The sequence below is a fragment of the Phaenicophaeus curvirostris genome, chromosome Z (assembly GCF_032191515.1).
Source record: "Phaenicophaeus curvirostris isolate KB17595 chromosome Z, BPBGC_Pcur_1.0, whole genome shotgun sequence".
NCBI classification, from domain to species: domain Eukaryota; kingdom Metazoa; phylum Chordata; class Aves; order Cuculiformes; family Cuculidae; genus Phaenicophaeus; species Phaenicophaeus curvirostris.
The window spans coordinates 25,347,108-25,372,796 of NC_091431.1; the positions used below are offsets into that span (position 1 = coordinate 25,347,108).

Consider the following 25,689-nt stretch of genomic DNA (forward strand, 5'->3'; position numbering starts at 1 on the left):
GACACACCTCAGAAACAGTTACAAAATGAAAAGCATGAAGAAAAAGTCAAGACAAATTTGTATGTTCTTAAACAGAACCACTGGTAGGAAAGTTAGTCCTGTGTGTCTGCTCCCATGCTGTCTTGACCGAGGTTGGTGCATATTCAGAGATGTTCCAAGCACTGGTGTCAGTCTTGAGAACAGCTGGCTACACACAGTGGAGGCTGGACTGCAGCTAAGGGTGCCTTAGCGATAGTAGAGTGTAGTGCTAGGCTACTGCAAGTGAAGTAGTTTATAGATTACATTTGACAAGTTACAGAAAATACGAAGACCTACAGTACATTACCAACATACATTGTGCATCACATAGCATTTCACAGCTGCAGCTTTACCTGCAGGCGAGTTGTCTGATGAATGCAGAGTCTGGTTTACATTCCTCACAAGTCTGGCAGAGATTAGTCACTTGGGACAGCTGAGATGACGGCTGTTAGACAAGGGAAGCATCTGTCTGTCTGCTTTTTTTGCAGTAGGTGGTGGCTGGGTGGAGTGCAGGGGAGTCATAGCACACCATTTCAGATAGCTGCTGTCATGGAAAGTTCTGGAGTCTGAATTTTTTACTCTAAACTCCTGCAGGTTAGTGGCAACTGAACCATATTGTGGTACTGATCTTGTGAGTAAAGCTTTCAGAAAAATATTTCTGCTCATCTCTTAATGAGAAGACACTATTGTCAGAATCCCCGTTTTTAACCTAAAAGCTAAGACCAACCAGGACTGTGTTTCGGCCTGGTTACAGATAGTGATTTCACTTAATAGGCCCAGGAAAATATATCACACTGCACACACATACATGAGGACTACAGTCATACTGCAGTAAATGGTGCCAGAATACGCGAAGAGTAGATTGCAGCATGGGCCATTTTTCATCTTTCCTGTGTTTTGTCAAAGTAAGTTAGCTCCTCTTAAAACCAGGTTGGAGACTTCTCTACTGCATTGCTCGGGGGAGAGATCCACCCTGGCAGAAGACTCCTCATCTACCATCAATCCACACCTATGTATTGTTACATAGTACGACTGTACAAGTTAGCTGACTTTAAGGCTACTACACTTACTGCCATCTGATTTCAGTTTTATAATCTGTAGGAAGGGGAGAGTCATTGCAGAGGTCAGGCTGCTTCAAAAGGAGCTTCCAGAGATGTAAAATTATTTTTTTCACCATTGAAACAGTACTAAAACTCCACAAGAAAATACTACTTCATTTGGGTCCTTGTTGAAGCTCTGAGAAGATAATCAAAACGTTCTCAGATCACTTTGCTTTCATCCTGGCTGCATTTATATGAAGAGACTAACTTGCATCTTGAACCTCCTTTGCTTACAACCTCTGTCGTTCTTCGCCTTGCTCAGGTAAGTCGTTCTTCACGTCTTCAGGGTTTTGAACTAGTGAGGAAAAAAGAAAAATGTACAGAAATCTCTTTAAGACACAGAACTGATAGTTCTTCATCTAGAAAACAGTCTAGAACACAGCAGCAGAAATTCTGAAAGGATTGTTAAGTATTGTATGGTACAGTAAAGCTACAGCTATCGTCCCCACCATATCTTTAACAGTAGCTTCAGTCATACTACATGGAACGTAGATCACACTGGCAACTTGAGAGAAAGGTCAAAGAACAAATAGAAATAAATCAGCTGCCTCTGTTACAACTTAGAATACAAAATGATATCTTAAACTTTTCAGCATGTGATACTTGGGTTAAAATTTATTTGTTGTTTTTTACCATTTTCAATCCCCGCAAGTGCTGCTTGCTTGTCTGTTTCCGATTCAGCTTCATTCTCATCTAAATTGTAATCAGTATTCTTGTCCTGGTTCAGTGCTTCCTGTTCCTGTTTGTCTGGAAAAATGTTAATTAGTTTTATGCATTATCATAAGGCCAACTGCACAAGAAACAGTTACTGTAACAGTTGTCCACATAATTTACTTAGCTGCAGAATTAACTGCTGTTCAGAGTAGCTTTTCATATTATTTTTCCTTTTGAACAGTTAAATTTTAGAGCAGCTTTTGCTATTAATCTTGTCTAAAGAACTAGATAAATTAATCTTCTGGGATTTAGAGAGTGTAATAAATTCAGTCAGCACTCATCTGGACAGAAAAGAAAAGCATTAAACAATTTTGGAATACATTAAAGGACAATCTAAGTAAGAGTAAAATCTGAATCCAGTGCTGAGAAGTGCACTGTGGTGGTGGTTTTAAATTTATTACCACCATTCTAAAGTGTACCTCAGCTTCTCCCCCTCCTGGTTTTAGTTTGTTAACTAAGCAGAAAGCTGTGACTATAGCATTAAAAAATAGTATTTTATGAAGTGCTAACTTGACACAAAAGTGCTTTTCTGTAAGAAATTTTCTTCACCCAGTCATTACTTCATCTCAAGCAACTTTTTTTGACTCTCTGAAGATTTCTACTTCTTTCAGAAGTAAATGGAAACAGTATTTCTGATTGCCAGACTACCATTCTTACTTTTCAGTTAATGAGTCAGGAAAAATTGTAACAGCATAGACGTGTAAGCATACTCCAGCGAAGAGAGACCAAAGTGTGTGGTTCTGAATGTTCTCAAGCCAAGCCCTGTAATTAGTAAATGGCTTAGAAACAGGCTTAACAATTTTTAGCCTTATGTTGTCCATGGTCAGACCACCACATCAAATGGATTTTTACAGTTGTAGATCTAAATGTCTCAAACTTTTTAAAAAAGCTTTTATGGAAAGAGAGAGGATGCTCAGAGAATGTGAATAAAATCTACTGCCTTAGGTTCCTTTGGCTGCAAGGAACCTACGCAGTAAGGTATGGCATTCTTGTTGGAACAATCAAGCCTTAAGAACATTCTACTCTTTCTAGCTCGCAGAAACTCTGACCTTTCACAAGCTACATAGCAATGCTTTTTCTTGCGGTATTGATGGATGAAGGCTTTTTTTTACCTAATCTTTCTGCTATTTATTACTGTTAAAGTGTAAGTTGTTTAGGTAACTTGCATATTCACATCTCTTTGGGGACACCCTGCTCTAGCCAGCATCTTTTTGGAGCAGTTGGAAAAATATTCCTTTAGCAATGCCGATGAAATTGTTGCCAAGTTATCAACACTGCTAACATCATTACTCGTGACTCTATGAAGGCATTTACTGGAGAAGCACAAACAGGACTTCTTGTGGGCATCAGTTCCATGCTATGACTGGCATAAGACTTCCTCTTGATAACTTTGCCTGGGTTCCTCAAGACAGAGGGGTGTTTGGATTCTGGTCAGGTGTAGGTATGACATCAACAATCTGCTGCTCAGTGCTGTGGCCACACATGGTTCAGGGTCACATGTGGTAGATGCCACAAACTGGCACCTTTGCAACACCTGATCTGCAGTTTTGCAGACTCACAAAAATAAACTTTAGATCCCTGAAGTGTTAAGTCAAGCTTTGTTCACACTAGCTTATTTTGAGATGGGGATAGCTAGCATTTATACACTGACACTATAAAAAGACTTAACTGCAAAGTGTTGATACGTGGTATCTCTCCACTCATCAAAGCTTTGGATGATTAACATCTCATCCTTTTTCCCCTTAATATCACAAAGTTTTGGGGCCAATTTCCCCAAATACCTTGAACAGCCAATGGGAAGAAAGACCAAAAGGCTGCTCTAGTGATACAGAAGAACCGAGCTTGGCAGCTGCATGTTGCACAAGCAGAAGAGTCCATCTTTATCCACTGACTGTAGAAAACTGCTGGGAACCTTTTAGATGTCACAATAACCTTTAAGGAAACCTTCTACTAAATCTGGCCAGTGGTCACTGTTGCAGAAACCATGGCCCATTCCACACTTTAATCTTTACTGTTGTCAACAACATGCGACGTGCTACCAACCAGCCTTTCCAGGGGTCAAGTCATCCTGCTTAGCATCAAAATTTAGGAGCTGCTCCCTCTCAATTTCCTCACTGGCAGCCTGCTCTGCTGCCGGCTGTAGCACATCTTGTGCCGCTACGTCTTTTCCATCTTCAGATGGATCCAGCTCCTTCTCCGATTCAGGCAGCATCTCCTTAGGACCTGCAGCAGCCTTGAGTGAATCCTGTGGTTTTTTCAGTTCACTAGAAAGCTTCTCCTCTTCTGCGGTAGGCTCCTGTTTTCTGTTGTCAGGTAGGGCATTTATTCTTTCTGTATACAATAAATAAATAATAAAAAAAAAAGCTAATGCCTTTCACTGGTGGCACATGATAAACAGCTGTATTTATTAAAGGTTTATCTTTCTTATTAAATTCTTGTTTTTCCTCTGAAAGAACATCTTCAACCACATCAGTTCCAAAGAGAAAGCCAAAACCAACTCATGTTTTTCCTGCTGGGAACAGGTAAACAATAAGACTTGTAGAGCCTATTGTGGCTCTGTTTGCTGTCAACAGAGTCACATTTCTACCTACTTAAAATTTTGATCTGTGCAGTTAATAAATTGGGTAGGTGAAACAGCAGTTTAAATAAAAATTGAAGTGTGCTATAGAGGCATCAGGTTTCTGTATTACATTTCACTATCAGTAAAGCCGACAGTGTTCAAAAGTAGCCCAAACCACAACACACTCACATGGGAAGATGTGCAAGTAAATCAAGGCTTTTCTTATTTTTAACTGACGAGGAAGTGCAGGAGGGCTATTACTTTTAGTAGACACCATATCTTTTTTCCTGTCTACCTGTGTTTTTAATTAAAAAAAAGACCACAATGACGTTTGCCTGAATAAACTATATATAGATATTGTCTTCAGTTGACAGCTCACTGAGTTGCATACTCCCAAAACTGCAATTTAAAAGAGCATGTAAGAATACTTAAATAGGAAACTGAACTGCTATCACACACAGTGCTATGCCAAACCAACACACTAGGATACAGCCATTCACATTGATAGTTTGTGAGTTTAGTGCCAAAAGCAACCATTAGGACAACTAATCTAATGTCCTTCATATCATTTCCCTTACTCACATTTTGCCCAGTGGCAGCACATGGGAAGCACAGACGTGTGTTTGTTTAAAGCCTAACTTTCAGGTATTCTGTAGGGTGGCTTAGTAGGCTAGATGTGTCAAAATTATTAAAAAAAGCAAATTTTAAATGTGCTTGAAAATCATTGCTTCCAAAACCAGGATATTTGCTCCACATTAAATAAGGAACAGGACTCTAGAATTGTCAATACTTGCATTTTTCTTCATGTGCAGCCTGTCAGTTACAACAAAGCTGAACCAATAGAAATGCTAGCAATAAAAATGCTTCCATGGATGTTACAAATCTCCATAGCTGGAAAACTGGTTACAGTTCAGTCTACTGGTGTCACTGTTTACATCTTAATCTTGTGCACAAGAATGTTTTTCAAAAGCTCAATTCCATTACATACTTCTTAAACAGTTCCTAGTAAGACAGTGACTTCAAGCTCACCTTTAGCCTGCAGCAGGTCAATCTTTTTTACTGTAGGTACTGCTTTAGGTACATCTTCATTGTGTTTTTGCTGTTCCAAGTCAGTGTGCATGAGCTCGGTCTGCTTCAAGGCTGGCAGCTGAATATTAACCTATAAAGTGGTTGTACACAGACAAGCATTGGTCTATATAACTACTCTTGGATTTAGACAGGGAAGTGGAAGTTAGATAAGAACTTAGTAGGGGGGGAAAAAATCCTAACACACTTTGAAATATTTGGACTGAAATATTTATTGCTGATTAAGTACCATGCAATCTTGAATATGCAGTGATGTTTCTATGTAACAGCAAAACTCAACAAGAATTTAGGGCACCTTCTTTATTCTAACTGCAGCCAGCCCTGAGGTTACTACTCTTGGTTAGTGTTTCAGAAGAAACACTGTTATTTCTCTGAGGGTCACTGAACTGTAACACCAAGCATTCCTCCACTGTTGCTCTCCTACTTAGCCGAGGTCAGCAGAACAAACAAACACATGGCATTAACTACTGTTAGTTATCTACATGGACATGTAAACTGAGTTTGGGCATCATAAAACTTCAATTAGGTGAGCCTGTACAGAACCAGTCTAAAACTATGCTGAATGCAGGATTAGGAAAGAAAAACATAAAATCAACTAGAAAACAGTATCTATTTAATGTGATGAAGCTTAATTAAGAATATATTAAATACTACTACTACAGTGCTCTCAGTATCTGACCTGCTTAAAGATTAATGGCTAGGATGTACACCACCTTGAAGATCATCCCATTTAGTACATTTATGTACAATTAATATTAGCATTTAATTGGCAGAGAGCTATATCATTGCAGTTCACATAAAGACTGAACACGAAATGTGCCTGGAGCCCATGCTGCACTATACTAGCTTTGGTGCAAAAAACCAGACTAATGAAACTGTTCTAAAGCGATTTTTGGATGGGGTTTTGTTTTGTTTAAAATAATCAGAGACACAGAGAAAGAACAAGCATGCAGATATTTAGAAACATAAACCTTTTTGTCTCCAGTACTATACAAATGAATAGGAAACGTCACGGTATAGAAAATCATACAGTCAAAAGTTTTCTGTTATGATTGTTGATAAGACTGCAGCTACCCATTGTTCTAAGTAGGTCAATAAAAAACTAGGTTGTCAAGCATTCATGCAGTGACTTGGAAAAATGCAGAAAGAGATGGTTAAATAACCAAGAAGCCGAAGTTGTCAGCGTTTTGTAGTATATGATTACTTGGCTGTTTTGAAAATATTTAAGCTGAGTCAAAATTAAAGCATAACTAAAGACTTCATTGACTCGACGCCATGAAGTCCAACACCAAAAAAAAAGTAGTATTAACTCTTCAGAAAGCTTGAGAAGCAAGTATCTCCACAGAACATTCTGTTATTAGAGTGAGGATATTCAGAAGAGCTCAGTTTTCCTTCAGTCATTAAAACAAAAATGCTGTATTTAAAAATGCTTATATTGTATAACTTGCCTCTTGAGGTCAGACTCTACAGTAGAAATCATCAGAAACTGAACATAAGACCATTTTTCACTTCATGCTGGGCATGAATTCTTCAGCAAAACTACTTAGTAGCAAGAAATTATCTCTTAATTAAACATGTGACACATTACTCCCGCTTGAGCTGCTGAAGATGGCTGCTGCCTTCCTGACCTGTAGGGTGGAGAAGAGCAAGACCAAGGTCTGGTGATCACTCCATGCTGACAATCATAACCAAGCCCAGGTGTGCGGTGAGGGTAAGTGGGGAAGAATAACCCAGATGAAGATGTCTCTGCCACTTGTTGCCGATCAGGATGACCAGACTGGCCCATGGTCACCCCCCAAATATCAGAGCGAGCAGGCACATATAGCAGAGCTATGCTGACCTGACACCACACCCAAAGAAAAAGGAACCCAAAGTGATCCTGAAAGCATAAGTATTAATCAGGTTTATGAATTGAATCCAGTATGTATTATACTTAGACGACTTAAAGAAACCGTGGGATTTGTGTGTTGGAAATGGCTTGGTGTATAACCCTGGAGTTTTCAGATCCCTACATGTCAGTAAAGGCTGCACCAGCCAGGCCAGGCCAAAACAATGCATTGTGTCCCTTATCAGCTGCACCACCGACAAGAGGTGAAGAAGAAGAGCTGGGCTGACCGCCACCCCAGATGTCATCACTCCAGACCACTTGTGAATGGACCTTAAGAGAGCAAGTGGAGTAAACCATGGTTGGAGCTCCCTCTCAGATGGTCTGAGACCCCCAATGACATCAAAATAACAACACAGATCCAATCCTTATGGTACCAGATCGTCTGCAAGATCTTCAGCTGCAGTAACCTCATGGGAACACCTACAAAGACTTTGTCACTAAACTCCAGACAGGTTGCATACTCCCCCACAAACCCACATAGGATATTAATATTGGTCTAGAATTATGCTTATACCCTTGACTTAGAATTGTAACATTATGAGTAATAAACTAACTGTTTAAGTGCAGTTCTGAATCCTACTCTGTCATGGTCAGAGTATGAGAACATGCAAAAGCCCTTAGCTTATCTTAACTTTCTAGCTCAGTAATTTTTAATGATGGTGTCAAATAAATTAGAAGAGTGTATGCTGAAAAATTTTTTAGTTTAAGTGGTTGGATAAAAAGATAATAATTGGAACATGCTGTACATTCCTCAAACAAAACATACATAATTCCTTAAAATACAGAGCTGTGAGAAAAGCTGTATATTTATTAACCAACCAACACTACATTTTGTTTCTTTGTTTTATTTTAACTCTGACCTTCCCATTACATAAGCATGTACATCTTGCAAATGCGAATTATTCCAGCTAAGAACATTGGCTAAAAATGTAAATAGATTTCCTCACCTTGTACTAATGATAAATATCTCTGCTTTTGTACAAGAAAAAAGTTGCAATCCTTGGGCAAACAAACTACTGAGAAGGTTACAGCTTGACATAGAAAAACACTGTCACAGATACCAGGGAACACAAACAGAACTTATTTAGGCTGTAGCTATATTTGTAGTTATCTCACCTGGGACCATACCGTCTATAGATTAAAAAGAGAACAAATAACCTGCCCTGCATCATTTGCTGTCTGCTTTGAGTAAAGATTGCTTCCAGAGACTGAGAATTGGTCCTACAGAGCGGCTTCAGCCAAACTGCTTAGGCTCCTTCTGGGATGATTTCCCTTCTAAACTGGAAATGGTAAAAAAAAAACCAAAGCACCAAACCACAGAACAACAAGAAAAGAGCACCTGGTACAAGGAAGTGTAATGAAAGTCTAGGGCAAAGGCACGCTGGAAACCAAGCTGATCACCTCTCCAGTATGGTCTTCTGCACTTTAACTTTCCAAAGAGTTAATATGTTATACCTCCACATTAAAAAAGATAGATTTGTTTGACAAACATGTATCATCTCCAAATTGTTACTATATAGTTACTATTACTAGGTTCTATTTACTTCTTATAGATTGTTGCTAAAAATTATTGACAAATAAGAGCTCTAGCTTTTTTTTTTTTTTTTTTTGAGGAATAGCTGGCTACTATTTCCAGCCTCTAATGCTTCATTCATCTTGCAGCTGTCATACAAAGTAGGTTCCCAGGTCACAAATTTCTGCAGTTCCCTTTCCTGCCATTTAACATAAAGGACTGGACACAGAAAGGAACCACTACCTGAACACCTAGCAGTCCCCAGGCAAATGTTTCAGCCAGTTTCTCTCACCACTTTCCAACTGTTTACAAAACCTTGCTTGAACCCTTACTCCTTTAGGCTTTCCACTTCCAAAGTCATCAAATTGTTTCTTCTACTAGCCCTTTCCTAGCCAAAGGAAAAACAGCACATGCCACCAAACCCCACCGCCTTCCCAATGAGTGCTGGCCACTGGGGTCTTGGGCAAAGACCCCACTGCAACCATATGTGAAAAAAATGTAACTTCTGTGACTGCTGCTCATAGGCCTGAAGAAGGGGCTGCTTCAGTACATAGAGAAATAAATTAGTTGTCTTCTTGCCCAGGAGCTTTAGTGCCCGTTTCCAGGGCCATCTGTATCAAGTTTAAAGGATCAAGTCCTATCCCTGGCTAAATCCTGCTTCACTGAAGAAGCATCAATAATTCACACGCCAAGGCAATAGGAGGATCTGAAATTTCCATTTCTCAGGATTTCCTCCCATCTTCTCTACCCCAGAAGAAAGAGTCAGCTGGCATGCAGACAACCTGATGCAGCAAGCCTGCCCGACCCTAAGTGCGTTGGACTAGATGATCCGGTGGGTCTCTTCCAACCTGGCAATTCTATGATTCTCATGTCACATACAGTAATGCCTCTTGTGGTTCTTTTGACTCAGAATGTCCAAAAGCTAACAACTACAACACTTGATCTTCCCCGCATTCCCACTGTAAAAGGCTGAAATAAGGATTTCTGTGAAAATTCATAGCTGATGGATCTCAGAGACACTGAGACTACAATACCGTACTCAAGACTTGCTGCTACTCTCAAGTATAGACAACACACAAACAGAATATGCTCTTAGAGTTAAAAGGAGTTGTGAACCCAAGCTCAACTACTCTTTAGTGGGCTACACACTACTCCCAGCTTTGCCTCTGGAATTCTGCCCATCTCAAAAAACACAGTGATTTGGAGTCTCCTGCAGGACCTCTGCCTTGCTCCATTCTTGGAATCACTCAATTTCCCCATAGATCAGAAACATTCAATAAATCTGAAGGAAAGCAGTGCAAACCTTAACGAGATGGGCTAGTGTTGGCGCGAGATACCAGAAAGGTGGAAAACCTCTTAAGAACTACAATGAAAATGATTTTAAAGAAATTACTCAAACTTTACCTGGCTGGTTTTTTTTGAAGCTTCTGAGAGGTCTTTGTTTTCTTTGACTTGTGTTATATCACTAGCCTTTTTTGTAAGCTCATCTATCCTTTCTTCACATTGTTCTTTTACTTCTTTCATCTGGTTGATGCATTGTGACCTGAAGAAAACATGAACAAGTGAGTAGTTGTTGACTTTCATCCATGCAGTTCTAAAATGTTCTTCTGTTAAATATTTTATTCTTTTTTTTCCCCCCAATTTTGCTATTTTCTTCATTCTATTTTCTGTGCTTGTATTCGAGAAGTCAGTAGGAAAAAATGAAATGTTAACCTATGTCCTAAGGACAAACTTGTGGCACAGGTGGTCCAGGTTCTACTCGAAGAAATTAAATTGCTTCTGCTAGACCAGCTCAACAAGCTACATAAATCTTGTCTTTCGATAGCTAGTCAATTGCAGTTAAATCAAAATCAATTTTGATCCCTGAAACATTTCCAGTATTGTAACAGAAAGGCATATTTAGATTTTAGACAGGAAGAGGAAACAAGACACTGGTTGAAATAAAAAACAGGTGTAAGCTACTGCTAGCAAGCTGAACTCTTTCACAGTATTTCATCAAAGTGCAATGCTGCAAGACGTAAAAAAATATGTTACAGAAATGGAGTTCATCAGTAGCTGTTTTAAGTTCCAAAAGGAATTATTTCCTAAAGATGCAAGTGTTGTGTATCTTTCATATACTTTTAACAGTTACACTGTGCCATTTGTGCCATATCAGAACACCTATGACACCAGGGTTCTTCTACCTGCTGTTCTGTAGCCTGCCTTTTGCTCACAGCTCGACAGCCTGTAGCTAAGCTAGGCTGCTGCAGCAGTGTTCTTCCTGAAGATGACAGGGCAGCATTTCCCCGCTGTGGCTCTGCTGAGGATCCTGTGCAAACCCCAGCACTGTTGTCAAGCTGGATTTCTCATGGGAAGTGACTACCACCAGGGCAAGATCACCCTTTCCCCCAATTCACTTCACAGAATCACAGAATAACCAGGTTGGAAGAGACCCACCGGATCATCGAGTCCAACCGTTCCTATCAAACACTAAACCATATCCCTCAGCACCTCGTCCACCCGTGCCTTAAACACCTCCAGGGAAGGTGACTCAACCACCTCCCTGGGCAGCCTGTTCCAGTGCCCAATGACCCTTTCTGTAAAGAATTTTTTCCTAACGTCTAGCCTAAACCTCCCCTGGCGGAGCTTGAGGCCATTCCCTCTTGTCCTGTCCCCTGTCACTTGGGAGAAGAGGCCAGCACCCTCCTCTCTACAACGTCCTTTCAGGTAGTTGTAGAGAGCAATGAGGTCATCCCTCAGCCTCCTCTTCTCCAGGCTAAACAACCCCAGCTCCCTCAGCCGCTCCTCATAAGGCCTGTTCTCCAGCCCTTTCACCAGCTTTGTTGCTCTTCTCTGGACTCGCTCCAGAGCCTCAACATCCTTCTTGTGGTGAGGGGCCCAGAACTGAACACAGGATTCGAGGAGCGGTCTCACCAGTGCCGAGTACAGAGGGAGGATAACCTCCCTGGACCTGCTGGTCACGCCGTTTCTGATACAAGCCAAGATGCCATTGGCCTTCTTGGCCACCTGGGCACACTGCTGGCTCATGTTCAGTCGGCTGTCAACCAACATACCCAGATCCCTCTCCTCCAGGCAGCTTTCTAGACAGAAACCTGTCTAGAATCTTCATAACCTGTTTCATAAATTTTGGGTTGCATTAGAGTAAGAACAAGGCAGATAAGTCAATCTGTAACTCACATGCAAGAAGGCTTAGAAACCACACATCATACAACCCTAAGTACACTTTGATCCCACCATGAACAGAACACGGAGTTGTGGGTTTGAGTGGATCCTGAGGACAAGCGCATCCTGCTGTAGGAAAATGTGGTGAAAAATCATCATTGCTGTCAGCACCCACTGCACAGGAAAGGTCGCCCAAGGAAAAGGCCTGGCTGGGGGATCACACTGCTGCTTTTCCCTGATGGCCCCAGTGGCAAAGGAGTTTGTTGGGGCTTTTTAACGGGGCTTTTTTTTTCTTTCTCTCTCTCTCCTTTGGGACTTTTCCATTTTAAAGTAACTTTTGAGCCAAGGTACACCATCAGCTACAGAACCTGCAAACACATCTTTGCGCATGTAAAACCTGTTCCAGCATCCTGTGGACAACAACATGGTCAACAAACTAAAACTTTTACCTCCCTCTCACTAAAACAGAAGGGGGATGCATTTCTGAGCCTGGCTCTAGCAGAGTGTTAATACCCTCTGGTGTAACAGCACCTGGTTCAGATAGGCACGTTCCAGTTTCTCAAGCTGCAAACAAGCTACTAGCTAATCTAGAGGAATTAGGGCATATGCCCTCTATGACAGCAGCTCACTCAGTTTGATTGCGCTTTCATGCTTTTTCACTGCCCTCTTTTTAAAATAAAAAATTCTGTTCTGTAGTTCACATCCAGAAAGGAAGTGGAGTGGTAAGCAGATAATCTGTGAACTGGCAAATTACTACCTTTATAACTGTATGAACTCAAAAATCAATTATTACCACTTCTTGACTAGGCATTATTCTAAAGTTTGATTTTCCTAATGCTAATTCATGGAAGAGTCATCAAAACGTCATCCCTGGTTTCAATACAGGATGGAGGATTATGTGATTGAGAGCAGCCCTGTGGAGAAGCACTTGGGGTGCTGATTGATGGTGCTTGACATGAGCTGGCAATGTGCGCTCGCAGCCGAGAAGGCCAACCATGTCCTGGGCTGCATCAAAAGAAGCATGGTGTGGCTAGCTGGTCAAGGGAGGGGATTCTACCAATCTACTCCGGTCTTGTGAGATCTCATCTGGAGTACTGTGTCCAGTTCTGGAATCCCTACCTTAAGAAGGATATGGAGCTGTTGTAACAGATCCAGAGGAGGGTTACAAGGATGATCAGAGGGCTGGAGCACCTTCCATAAAAGGACAGGCTGAGAGAGTTGGGCTTGTTCAGCCTGGAGAAAAAAGGCTCAGAGAAGATCTTACAGCAACCTTCCAGTACATGAAGGGTGTACAAGAAAGCTAGGGAGGGAATGTTCACTAAGGCAGGTAGTGACAGGACTAGGGCAATGGGTATACACTAGAGAGGGGCAGATCTAGACTGGACATATGGAGGAATTTCTTCACGATGAGAGTGGTGAGGCACTGGCACAGGTTGCCCAGGGAAGCTGCGGCTGCCCCATCCCTGGAGGTGTTCAAGGCCAGGTTGGATGGGGCCTTGGGCAGCCTGGTCTATGGGGAGGTGTCCCTGCCCATGGCAGGGGGGTTGGGACTGGATGATCTTTAAGGTCCCTTCCAACACAAACCGTTCTATGACTTTATGACTCTATGAACACAAGCAGCACTTCATAAGCTGGTGAACACAAGAGACAATAAAACAACATAGGCTTGATTTATGCACACATTCTCTAATTTCTAGGAAATAAGGGGACATTAGAATTGCCTACACCTCAGTCTGCAAGCTTGGGAAAGGTGCAGTATACTGACAACTTGAAGTTGGAGCTAGAGCAACCTCTCATAAATGCTCTTTCATCCCAAACTGCACATGAAAATAAAATTCAGATAACAACTGCAACAGATCCACATAATTTTTAATTTACTAGCTATTGTGTGTTTTCTTTCTCACAAGAGTAAACAGTTCATTTCTGTGATAAAGAGCTAATCTGTGCATACACAAAGGAGCCCAAGTAATACCCTCTCCAGCTGCTCCCAGGCCCATCACAGGAGCCATCGAGCCCATCCAAGGCCAACTTCCATGAACCAAAGGAGTAGAGAGGCACAAGGGCAGTGGGGAGCCTAAATTATAGACTCAGAAGATGGACACCCAGTTCATACCACCCCACAGCCCAGAGCTGCCTCAGGACAGCCTCAGCCCTCATGCCCAGGCATGCAACCCACCAAGATGAGTCAACAGGATTGAGGTGCTTCCTGTCTAGGTTGAGGGGAAACATTGTGGGACGCAGGGACAGAACATGTTGGGATGGCCAAGCCTTATTATGGGAACAAAGGCAGGGAAATGGATGGATCTCTGGTAGGAACAAGCATGCGAAACCAGATACATAAAGGAATAAACAAAATTAGTTGCATGTATACACGTTGCTGGGTGGTAGGATTGTATGGCCTTGCCCTGCACTTGATCAGCACAATCTGTCCCATTTCTTACTAAACACCTTTTTAACTCTTTCCTGGGTCATCATGCCAAGGAACATGCAGTTCTTTTGCACATAATACCAGTAAGCTCACAAAACTCCTGCTGACTTTTTACTGTGAGGGTTGTGAGGCACTAAAATAGGCTGTCCAGAGAAGTCATGGATACCCCATCCCTGGAGGTGTTCAAGGCCAGGGTTGGATGAGGCTTTGAGCAACATGACCCAGTGGAAGGTGTACCTGCAGAGGGGGATTCATACTAGATGATCCTTTAAGTACCATTCCAACCCAAAACATTTTATGATTCTATGATATCTTCGTTCTTAAATTTCTTCAGAGTTCAGTCTCTTTATGTTTCAATTTTCACCCCAGCTCTTGAATGAGAATATCGCTACCTTTCTCCTCCTGCGATAGAAAGGACGTGAACAAGTGTAGAAGTCTGTGGATATTGATGTGCCAAATGTTGCAAGGCCTATGTTCTTAGTCAAGATGAGCTGTAAGGAATTTTAGAAGATGTCTTGGGTGTTACTTTCCCTTCAAAACTATACGCTTACTAACAGTGCCATAGCTATCACAAGAATTCTCTGTGTTATAATTAAGTCACCTACAACTCTTGAAGCCACCTTTTAAAAAGAATGTACTTACAGGTCATATGAAAACTTCTTCTGAAGGTTAGTCTGGTTCTTCTGAAACCAGTAAACATCCAGTTGTAGCTTTCCATATTCTGTCTGTAACTCTTTTAAGTGCTCTGATCAAAACAGGATAAAAATACACTTTAAAATAGACGCACATGTGCACACCTACACATACTACAACAGAAGTACCAAAACCCAGATTGATAGTAAGCACACTAACTCCATCCATCTGTCATGCTTACTATATTTTTGTATAGAAATGCATAGGTAAGTGTTCAATTTATTCATCAAAGCTGCACAGGATTTGGTAAGCCTAATACATTAACAAAACCAGATTTTTTTATGTCCTTTTCTTCACAAGGAATACTTGAACTTGTTTGAAAACCCTTGCTCTGCTAAGTTTCAGCCCATGAGGGTGCTGTCCTCTTCTCCCAAGTGACAGGGGACAGGACAAGAGGGAATGGCCTCAAGCTCTGCCAGGGGAGATTTAGGCTGGACATTAGGAAAAAATTTTTCACAGAAAGGGTCATTGGGCACTGGAACAGGCTGCCCAGGGAGGTGGTTGAGTCACCTTCCCTGGAGGTGTTTAAGGCACAGGTGGACGAAGTGCTAAGGGGCATGGTTTAGTGTTTGATAGGAATGGTTGGACTCAATGATCCAGTGGGTCTCTTCCAACCTGGTTATTCTATGATTCTATGAAATAATAATCAGAATACAGGATGAAGTGGCATTCATGTCTATCGGCAATCTAAAGACAACTTTACAATGTTTATCTGAATAATACATAATTAACAGTTATTGTCCTTAAAAAGAAGCATCTATGATTTAGAGTTTTCTTCCTGATAGAAAGCTCTGTGTGAGGGCACCAGGAGACACCACAATATATCTAACTGTTTATTGAACTTAGGATCCGTTCCCCATACTTCCTGAGGAATAAATTGTTAACAATTTTGAAGCATCAACATCAATAGCAAAGAATTAGACCAAATTTTCTTATTTAATATAGGAGTTTGTGGATTCCCTTGGTACTAAAATGCATGACCCAAACACTTCAGGAAGGAATGCAAGAATATGCTGCTAAAGGTAGTCAGTAGTTCTACATCAAGTACTACACGGACAAATCCTTCTACCACTGAGGGACATTAGTCTGACACCTCGCTGAACTGGAACTATGCAGGTGCAGGACTAAGTCACTGCAGATCCTGCACCACCCTCTTGACCTGAAGAAGGGCAGCATTCTCAGAAGACACCAGAAAAATGCAACAGGGGGCTTTAAAAAACACGAGAGAGATGCAAAGAGGTATTACAACATACCTCGTAGACTCTGGATCAGTCGTTCATTTCCTGTGATATTACTCATCAGCACTGCCTGGAAGGAGCAAAGCAGAAAACAATGTTTAAATTGCAAAGGACCTGTGTTACCATTAGTATTAAAAATGACACCAAGCTAAGTGCTTGTAACATGATCTTCTCTTTGCAAAGTGTTGGGCCACAGCCAAAACCAAAAATTTTAAGCTGCTCTAGAGATAAACATTTATGAACAATAAATATTAATTTTAACCTTGATTTCCCAGTAAATGGGGGGTGCGGAGAGATATCACTGCACTTAAATAAAAGGAGAAGGAATTTAGAGTCCACTACTAAAATGGCTTGCTGCTTTACTCTCATTTAATCTCATTATTGTAGTCACATTTAGATTTACTGTATTTATCTCATGAAGGAAGAATACAGCTTAGCACAGCTTGCTATCATGGGTCCATACTGGGACCAGTGCTGTTCAATATTTTAATTGATGATATAGACAGCAAGATCAAATGCAGCCTCATCAGGTTTGCAGATGACTGAGTAGTGCAATTGTGATGACAGAATGACAGGATGTCATCCAGAGGGACCTGGACAAGCTGGAGAAGTGGGCCTGTGAGAACCTCATACAAGGCCAAGTACTCTGGGTCAGGGCAATCCACAGTTTCGATACCAGATGGGGAATGATATGATTAAGAGCAGCCCTATGGAGAAGTACTTTGGGGTGCCAATTGATGAGAAGCTCGACATGAGCTGGCAACGTGTGCTTGCAGCTCAAAAGGCCAACCGTGTCCTGGGCTGCATCAAAAGAAGCGTGGCCAGCAGGTCGTGGGAGGGGATTTTGCCCCTCTATTCCTCTCTTGCGAGACCTCATCTGGAGTACTGTGTCCAGTTCTGGAACCCCCAACACAAGAAGGATGTGGAGCTGTTGGAAGAGGAAGGCTACAAAGATGATCAGAGGGCTGGAGCACCTCCCATATGAGGACCAGCTGAGACAGTTGGGCTTTTTCAGCCTGGAGAAGAGAAGGCTCCAGGGAGACATCATTATCATCATCATCATCGTCATTCCAGTACATGAAGGGGCTACCAGAAAGCTGGGGAAGGACTTTTTACAAAGGCATGTAGAGAAAGGACTAGGAGGGAATGGTTACAAATTCAAAGGGGAGGGGGAAGATGATTTAGATTAGACATTAGGAAAAAATTCTTCACTCTGAGAGTGGTGAGGCACTGGAACAGGCTGCTCAGGGAAGCTGTGGCTGCCCCATCCCTGGAGGTGTTCAAGGCCAGGTTGGATGGGGCCTTGTGCAGCCTGGTCTAGTGGGAGGTGTCCCTGCCCATGGCAGTGGGGGTTGGAACTAGATGACCTTTAAGGTCCCTTGTAACAAAAAAACATTGTATGATTCTATCATTATCACAGTGAATGGACTAGAAAAATCAGTATCACACGGAATTTTCATTTTCTCACAATTTGCTGTATTATGATTTCTTTTTTTTTTCCTTAAAGTGAAAATCCCAAATACCAAGACCACTTATTTGACAGTAAAACAGAAAAATGTTAAATGTTTTGTACATTATGACAGTAATAACTGCTTATGACAATAATAACTGTGATCCTCTGAATTACGTACATACATTTGACTCGATTAATGCCTTACACAGCAGCCTCCACAATCATAATGCTTGGAACCATTACTACAATGACCTCTTCTGCATATGATACTACCATAAATCAAGCTAACCCAAGCACACTGAACTGGTGTAAGTAAGAACTGGCACTGTAAACAGAGTATATAAAAGCATAATAAGATATTGCAGCTGGAAAAAGAAATAAAATGGCAAAGAACTTTGTAAGACTAAACACTGGTTTCAGAACCAAAACCCAAGGGCTTTTGAGTGATGCCATTTGTAACTGTTACATGTGATGGAGGCCTGCTTTCCCAGACACTGCTGAAAACTTGCTAGCCAATAGGAAACAGTGAATGAATTCCTTGTTTTGCTCAGCTTGTGTGCCCAGCTTTACCGTCACCTATTAAACTGTCTTTATCTCAGCCTACAAGTTCTCTCACTTTTACTCTTCCAATTCTCTCCCTTATCCCGCTATGGAAGAGAGAGTGAGCAGCTGTGTGGTGTTCAGTTGCCAGCTGAGGTTAAACCATGACAATCACATAAAAGTATTTTAAACAGAAACACTCTTCTAGACCTCTGCTGTACCAGTTATGAGTAAGCAGAGTGATTTCTATTGCTAATTTGGTTACATTGTGCTATGGCAAGTAGAGAGAGGCACCAAGCAGTGCTTGCTTTTCCTTAAAGCCTTTTCAAAACTGTAAGATGCAATATTGTTTGGTTTAAAAAAACAAGAACAAAACACGCACAGGCACCTTTTCCTTCTCATGGCAGGCATTCTTCTCTCTTCCCTCCACCCACTGTCATTCCTTTTGAGCAGAGCTGACTGTCTGCATATTGATAGGTATTTTGTCTCAGAAGGCTGTGCCAGGAATTGAAATTTTCCAGAGGGAGGGGATCCGAGAGCAGCTGTGCCCAGTGTTAAAAGACACTGAGCAACAGGACAGTGACGTGCTTCACATACAGTGTACAAAGCTTGTTCCCACTCCTTAGTAAAAGAATATGTGGGTTGGGGAAGAATTACATAAATACAAAGAAAATAACAAATGTAAAAGCACATTCTAGAAGTTGAAAATAAGAGAGATCACATGTATTGTTCTCCTGTAACACTTTTCAAAAATACTATTATGGCTGCGTACACCCCAGAAGCTACAAGCCCTGAATAACAACCATGTAGAATGTTGTTCTTTAGAAAATTGCTTAGAGATTAGAAATGGCCCTTTTGCACTCCTGATTCTTTATCTGTTGTTACTAAGAGTTCATGTAAGCTTTCTTGATCACTTCAGTCTATTTCTGTATGGATTTCCAGAAGATATTTGCTAAATCTATATTAATGCTTAAGAATTCAAGCAGTTTTTTTACAAGCAGACTGGTGATAGAAATGTTTTATACATACTCAGACCTAAAGGAACAATCATGACAGTAATTTCCCAGGATTACATTGCCTCAGTGAATGGTAAGCCGACAGGGTATTTCTGCCTCTGACTACCTCCTACCTTCTATGCCCTCTATCCTTTAAGTAGCAGCGATAGCTCTACTAGAAAACATCCTTTTATCCTCCTCGTCCTCCTCTGTGTGACTTTCCAGCACTCCTAAATTCCACTGGTGACCTTGTCATAGTACAGAACCTAACCCAGTTTATTTCTAAGCTGCTTTGTAACTTTTGCTTTATAATTCACCCCTGTGATCACACAGTCTTAAAACATCTCCATAGTTTCTCTACAAGTCATGCACGTACAGCCTTTTGCAATGCCAGGTGTGAATGCACTGTTTCAGAAGGAAATCCCAAGACTTCAGAAACAAGATCTCCTTTTCCAGAAGCCGCTTTAACTCTTTCCCAGACTGTCACATTCACCTCCACATGCAACAGCAGTTCTGTTACTTCCCATCACTTTGGCTGGCACAGAGGCCAGATTTAATGGACAACTCCTACACGTCCTCTAGACTCAGAAACACCACCACTGCAAGAAAGGTGGATTGTGTGGTGCCAGATGCATTTTTCTGGTACTATAGTAATTTGAAGCACAAAGACTGCACACTGCGCTTGACTGAAGCAATATTTCACCCACCAAGCTTCCTTGAATCTCCTGGGTGAGCTCCTGTCACCAGCTCTTAACATCCAGCCAGCCAGAAGGCCTGCACAGTAAACTCTGTGACCAGCACTTCCAGTGACTTTTAATAATTCTGGCCAAAAGAAAACTACTTACAAAAAGGAAGCATAAAACGTATTTTCTTTGTAAAAAAGACTGATTTTTTTTTTTTACCTCATTCTTTGCAGGACAGAACTGAAATGCAAAAAGATGCCAAAACAGAATGATGGGTTTCACCAAAACGTAAACTAAGTACCTTCCCAGAAGATGGTAAATTTAAACAATTCCCACAGCACTCAATAGCAAAGCCCACTGTTAGGAGGCAAAAGTGACAAGACTGATAACTCAAGTGCTCTCTGTCTATCCTCTAGTATCTTTTTAATAAATATATACATTAAAAAAATAAATAGACAAAACTATACCTCATTTTTTATAAAGCATACACAAAGACTGAACCCAAAGAGAAGAAATTATCAAAATCTCAACAATCTCAGAAGAGGTAAAAAGAACTGGGTTTTTATTACTTCAAGGATTTTGAATAAAAGCAGTTTTAAAAATAAAAATTAAAAATATGCCACTGATGTGCATATTAGTGAAACAATTCCACCTTCCACTTTTAATTAACTTTTCTTCCTCTAAGCTCTTCAAAGATTATTCTGGTGAGTTAGTTCATGCACCACAAGTTTTGACTAGTGAGCTGTCTCCTAACAGAGAACCCTTTAGCCGAAGATTACCTATTACCACCATCAGTTGTGTCTGTTCAGCTAAAAATAACAGTCCTGGAAAGCTGATCTATAAACTTCAGTCAAGAGACTCTGCAAGAGAAGCAATAAACCCAGAATGAATACTCTCAGCTAAACACTTCTGGCAACAGCAAGAAAAATTATATTATTGGCTAATAAGCCACATCCACGGTTGTATCAGCAACATGAGGAAAATGCACAGCAAAACAGTTTGCAAGATACTACACATCACTAATCACACAGTACACACTGGTATTTAAGTAGGTACATTCATTTTCATCACAAAGGACTTCTACCTCTCCGGCTGTGCTGTTCAATCAGAAGCACTGTCATGAAAGTGCCCACATGGCCACAAAGGCCAGCGGCATCTTGGCTTGTATGAGATAAGAGTGTGGCGAGCAGGATCAAGGAAGTCATCCTTCCCCTGCACTGAGCACTGGTGAGGCTGCACCTTGAATACCGTGTTCAGTTTTGGGCCCTTCAGTACAAGAAAGACACTGAAGGGCTGGAGCATGTCCAGAGAAGGAGAACAGAGGTGGGGAATGGTCTGGAGTACGAGGGTTACAGGGGGTAGCTGAGCAATCTGAGGCTGTTTATCCCAGAGAAGAGGCTGAAGGGAGACACTATCACTATCTACAGTTACCTGGAAGGAGGTTGCAGAGAGGTGGGTGTTGGTCTCTTCTCCCAAGTAAAAAGTGATAGGGCAAGAGGAAACAGCCTCCAGTTATGCCACGGGAGGTTTAGATTGGATACTACAAAAAACTTCTTCACTGAATCACCATCCCTGGAGGTATTCAAAAGATGGGTAGAGGAGGTGCCCAGACATACAGTTTAGTAGTGGACAGGTACAGTTGGACTTGATGATTTCAAAGGTCTTCCCATCCAAAGGATTCTATGATAGGCTAATCTAACCTCCTGACATTTCGGAGGCAGAAGGCCAAGATGCCACAAAATTTGTAATGCACTTAGAAATAAAAGTCAAGCATTTATGCCTACAAATATATACAAATATATTTGGAAATACAAACATGACTGTTGGCACAGCTTCTTCTTTACCTTAAGTTTTAAAACATTAGCATACAGGAAAAAAAGCCAGAGGCCACCCCAAGGCTGGTTAACAATGACTTACAGAGGTGGTATTCAGAAGTGTTGCTGCAGATTCTAATATTTCATATATTATACAGCGAATGCCACAATGCACGTTCAATGTTCATTTTCTAAACATCATACAATGAAACAAACATTTTGCCTTACCAACACTAATTGCATGACCATCAGTGGGAACATGTGAGCAACCTTATTCTGTTGCAGAGTGTGTCCTGGTAAACCACAGCCTCGCAGAAAACTGTGGCTAGAAAGTGCCTTACCTTCTCTTCCTGATGTACTCTGTTGGCATTTTCCATCTGAAAGCTGTGCAAGGACTGGATTTGGTCAATTTGCTGTCGCTGCTTCTCTAGCTCCCCTTGGAATTCATTCTTTTTGAGCTCCACGGCACCCCTCTCCGCTGCTGCCCTGCGGACTTTGCCTTCCAGATCCATGATCCGACCCTGAGGAAGGCCAAATTAGCCAAAGCAAATGAAAATGCTTCTCCCTTAACTGGACTCTTTTCCAATACATTCAAGGAATACCACATTTTACAGAACTAACAATGGTAATGTCATTAAAGTGTTGTGTCAGACAGCAACACCCACCACACACAGAGACATACCACCCCCTTTCTAAATAAATTAATGGTACAGCATATCTGTAGACACTATTAAAATTTCAGTTAAGATACCAGAAATACAAAGCTGCCTCAGCACCTGAGCTTTAAAAAAAAATGCAGAAAAACATATAAAAAATATTGCAGCCTACAATCTTTCTGAACTACAAGGTCAAATAATTTTTAAATTCAATTCAGACAGTTCTGATGTCACCATACTTCCTTCTGCAGGTGGAAAACTCATCTCTCAAACCAGTACATTTTCCTTGAAGATCTGGGAAAGAGTACAGGGAGGATGACATTGCCCAGCTTTTACATAAGCAACTGACATATGGCTCTTACACAAAGACGTATATAAGAATAACTGATTTATAAGCAGAAATTATTGTTGTTCTTGACTGGTTGAAGAGCAGTGACAATGAGAGGAAAACTCAACATCATCACATACTGCACAAACAGAGAAACATAGGGTAAGGAACAAAGCCTGATGCTATAAAGCTATAAAACTATAAAGCTTTTCTTTTTTAAAGTACTGATACAGTTTTGCAGGATGTCATTTCTATATATTTTGGGTTAATTTCACTCTTCGAGAGCAAGGAAGAGTTCAAAGATACATGGGGGTGGGGCGGCAAGGGAGTGTGGAGTGCTGGGTATGGAATATCAACAGAATTTACATCAGTTAGAAAGACCTAGGGAATTCACATGAATTAAAAAACAGATATAATAAAAAATGTGCATCTTCAAAGACTTTGAGAAAAAGAATCAGTTCTTACACACAGTATGCTGCATCTTACTGCCCATGTACTCTGATTCTCTGCCACCGAAAGTGAGAGAACTGAGAGAGAAGGCACAGGGGTTGGAAGGGAAGAAGACAAACAGTTTAGCTGGAAGTGCAAAAAAAATCACTTCCTCCATTTCAGTCATAAAAACTGTGAAATCTTGCCAACAAATGAATGCTTCAGAAGCTCCAGCCACATCTTGAGGTACGATTTTATTTCATTTCAGAATGTATGACCATGCAGAAGTGAAACCATTTTCAAGCTAACCTTGTGAGAACTATATAAGATCATATGGTAAATCAGTAACAGCAAAAAGGACCCTACATTTCTTGGTTATTGAGATCAAGATCAAGAATAAGCTAGTATGGTAGCTTATTTCCGTTGATATTAGCTGCCTCACAGCCGTGCTGCAAAGCTTCAGCAGTACTGATACAGTTACTACCTTCTGGTAGCCACCATCCTGAGGCCACAGACTAAAAGGAAAACAAGAGCTAAGCATAGTCCAAGAAGACAGCGCATCACACCCTCCACACAGGGCAAGCTAAAGACATACCCTTAACCGTACGGCCAGAGAAATACAAGTCCTGTTTGAATAGTGCCCACTCTGAGATGAAATTGGAGTTCAATTCCTACAGCTGTCAATTCAGTACTAAAATCCAGCTCAATTACAGAGAGGATACAAATTTAGTGGAAAAGCATGGGAGGAACTCTCATCAGGCATGTTTAATCACCAGGTTGTTGGGTTTAGGTTTGCTTGTTAAAAAATAAGAGGAAGAAAGAAAAAGAAAAAATAACTATCCTACATACATTGTCACAAACCAGAAATTTTATTCTTGTATTCCTCAACTTCAGAACACGTGTTCCAGTAGGATTAAAACCCAAGCTCAACAGTCACAGAAAATACAGCTACCAGTAGAAAAAAAAGACCAGACAAGGGAATTATTCCATGTGAGTTTTGTGCCCTCTTTAGGAAAGGCTTCTAAGAAACACAAATTCAGATTTACAGACACTGTTTCTCAACAAGCTAGACTTCCTTGTATTTGCTGGGAAAGTAAGCATACATTCTTACCAGTCACATAAGAAACTGAATCTAAGAAGATAAGCAAATTACAGATGTCCATTCAGATTTAAAATGGAGTACCAGTGTCCATGAACAGTTAGGAAGACAAACAGAGGATGGTATTTGCCATACCGGTAAACTGAAACAGCACAAGATAGCTGAGCACTTTATATAAGCAGAGGCAACAAGTATCACACATGCAAGCCTTCAAGTTTTGGGTCCCCTTCACCTACAAATAGGCATTCCTCCCGCTACTTGTTAGCAACGACTGTAATACTTGTGAGAATTCCAATAACAAGTTTAAATTCCTGGCCCATCACATGCAGGGGAAGCATCCTTCTTTTGGACTATGTTTATTAACCACAGGAGTCCAAGACAACATGTAGAACTATAGGAAAATTACCTGCAGATCCACGCTGCGAGAACTTGCAATCCAGTAATTGAAGCCCAAAACAATGATGCATGCCACAAGTGCAGCCACAAGGAGAGGTGGAGACTTCATCCCTCGGCAGCTATTTCCCAGCCCTACCATTTCAGGAAAAAAAATTACCCAAAGAATCACAACAGTGTGGAAACCTGCAAATTAAAACAGACACGTTATATTGCATCCTCCATGACAGGTATTTTACACACAAAATGAAACTTTTGCTGCGACAACTCAACTGCTCTCAGCTAGAGGACCTACACCCAGCAAGGAAAGCACATTGTCCAGGTATTCCCGTCTGAAGGACAAGAGAGGTCATCTCATACTATTAACTTCACACGTACATAGAGCTTCATGTGGACTCAAGGGGAAAATCTTGTATATTCTTGACAATACAATGAAAATCTGCAATAAGTGGAACAAACCAGCCATCCTATCATACAGTAGACCCAAAAAGCTAGTCAGAAAACACTGGCCTATAGATAGAGGATAGATTCCTTGTTATCTCATTTAGTAAGAAAATAAACTTAGCCTCACTGTTTCATGAATAATTTGCACTTTGCTTCCTGAACTTGGATAGTTTCAACTTATGCTTTGTGATAGTAGTAATTTAACATTCTAAACTTGCAAATAAATAAAAGAGACAGACTGAACCAAATTACCTTAAAGTTGATCTAATAAATAAAAACAGAAGAGTAGACATTCCATTGATTTCAATAGTAAATTGTATTAAGTGATGTGTGTTTTAATCTTCAGCTGCTTTCTCTGCTCCTAACAGAAAATAAATAACCTTGCTTTAACGAATAAGCAGCACCAAGGGTATTACTGGTTGCTACTGAGACTTAGGTTGTTTCCATGGAACAGC

The 25,689-nt window shown here is 41.0% G+C and overlaps 1 protein-coding gene across 1 annotated transcript; it reads right to left on the reverse strand.

The window, feature by feature from the left end:
* Window positions 1-828: 828 nt before the first annotated feature.
* GOLM1 (golgi membrane protein 1) lies at window positions 829-24,965 on the reverse strand. Its single transcript, XM_069880284.1, has 9 exons — window positions 24,804-24,965; window positions 22,227-22,406; window positions 16,416-16,470; window positions 15,112-15,214; window positions 10,284-10,422; window positions 5,422-5,551; window positions 3,876-4,163; window positions 1,752-1,865; window positions 829-1,413 (listed from the first exon to the last, which is right to left on the reverse strand). Exons 1-9 carry the CDS (start codon window positions 24,930-24,932, stop codon window positions 1,349-1,351), a joined length of 1,203 nt encoding a protein of 400 aa, XP_069736385.1. The 5' UTR covers window positions 24,933-24,965; the 3' UTR covers window positions 829-1,348.
* Window positions 24,966-25,689: the final 724 nt, after the last annotated feature.